Source organism: Thermothelomyces heterothallicus (assembly GCF_042370625.1).
Source record: "Thermothelomyces heterothallicus CBS 202.75 unplaced genomic scaffold P884_scaffold_86, whole genome shotgun sequence".
Taxonomy (NCBI): domain Eukaryota; kingdom Fungi; phylum Ascomycota; class Sordariomycetes; order Sordariales; family Chaetomiaceae; genus Thermothelomyces; species Thermothelomyces heterothallicus.
The window spans coordinates 1-1,143 of record NW_027192646.1 but is presented as its reverse complement, the minus strand read 5'-3'; the positions used below and the strand labels follow the sequence as shown (position 1 = coordinate 1,143).

The 1,143-nt window shown below is 64.3% G+C and overlaps 1 protein-coding gene across 1 annotated transcript; it reads left to right on the top strand.

Moving 5' to 3' along the window:
* Positions 1–410: 410 nt before the first annotated feature.
* On the top strand, positions 411–1,077 carry P884DRAFT_265616 (autophagy-related protein 17). The gene has a single exon (XM_069441958.1). It carries the CDS (start codon positions 418–420, stop codon positions 1,051–1,053), a length of 636 nt encoding a protein of 211 aa, XP_069293117.1. The 5' UTR covers positions 411–417; the 3' UTR covers positions 1,054–1,077.
* Positions 1,078–1,143: the final 66 nt, after the last annotated feature.

Genomic DNA, 1,143 nt, shown 5'->3' with positions numbered 1-1,143 from the left:
ATCAAGCAATAAAGCCACTCGACCGAATTCTCCGACAGAGCACTCACCATGCCCACCCCGTGATGGCAGGCCGCCCAAGAGTCCTTTGACGGCGACATATACCGCTTCGATCACGATCTCCGCCTGCTCAACAAGACCCTGGCCGCCGCGCCCTCTCCCGACTCACCCGCTTCCTCGACCGCCTACAAGCCGATCCCGCACCTGCTGGCCACCCTCGTCGAGCACTCGGAAGCCATGGCGACGCACCTCGCCTCCCTCACGAGCCACTTCGACATGTGCGTCAAGGCGGTGCGGGCGACCGAGGGCGGCGCCGCCCTCGCCCGGCGGCGCGCGGCCGAGGCCACGCACGACGGCGACCCCGTCTCGATATCCGGCGTCATCACCGAGCAGGAATCGCACCTCCCGGACCTCGAGCCGATGGACCCGCAGGAGCTGGCCGAGATGGTCCAGGTCGTCGTCGGGGACGCGCAGGAGGTGGACGAGGTCGTGGCCGAGATCCAGGCCGGGCTGCAGCAGATGGAGCAGAACTTCGGGGCGCTCAAGGAGCAGGCCGACCGGATCAAGGGCGCGTGGTTCGCCACCCTGGCGGCCTTCCAGGTGCTCGAGGACCTCGGGTCGCGGCTGCAGAGCTACGTGGCTGCCGAGCAGGAGTTCGAGCAGCGCTGGGAGGCCGAGAAGGACGTCATCTACGGCAAGATCGAGGAGATGGACAGCCTGAAGCGCTTCTACGAGGGGTACGCGAGCGCCTACAGCAGCCTGCTGCTCGAGGCCGAGAGGCGGCGGGCGGTGGAGGACAAGATCCGGAACACGCTGCGCAAGGCCAGGGACAATGTGAACAACCTCGTCGAGGCCGACCGGAAGCAGCGCGAACACTTCCGGCAGGAGGTGGGCGAGTTCTTGCCCGGCGATCTCTGGGTGGGTATGAACAGCCCTCTGAAGAGGTGGGAGCTGGTCCCTGTCGACGCCGATGATGGTGGTCCGTCTGGGTCGCAGGACGGCCTGGCTACGCCCACGGTTGCCAACTCGGGCAAGGGGAAAGCCCCGGTTCGTTAGCCCAACTGAGGCAGGGCGGCGTCTGTTGCCATTTCGTTTTTTTTTTTTTTTTTGTATTTTTTTGTTGTCTTTTTTTTTTCCTTTCTTTTT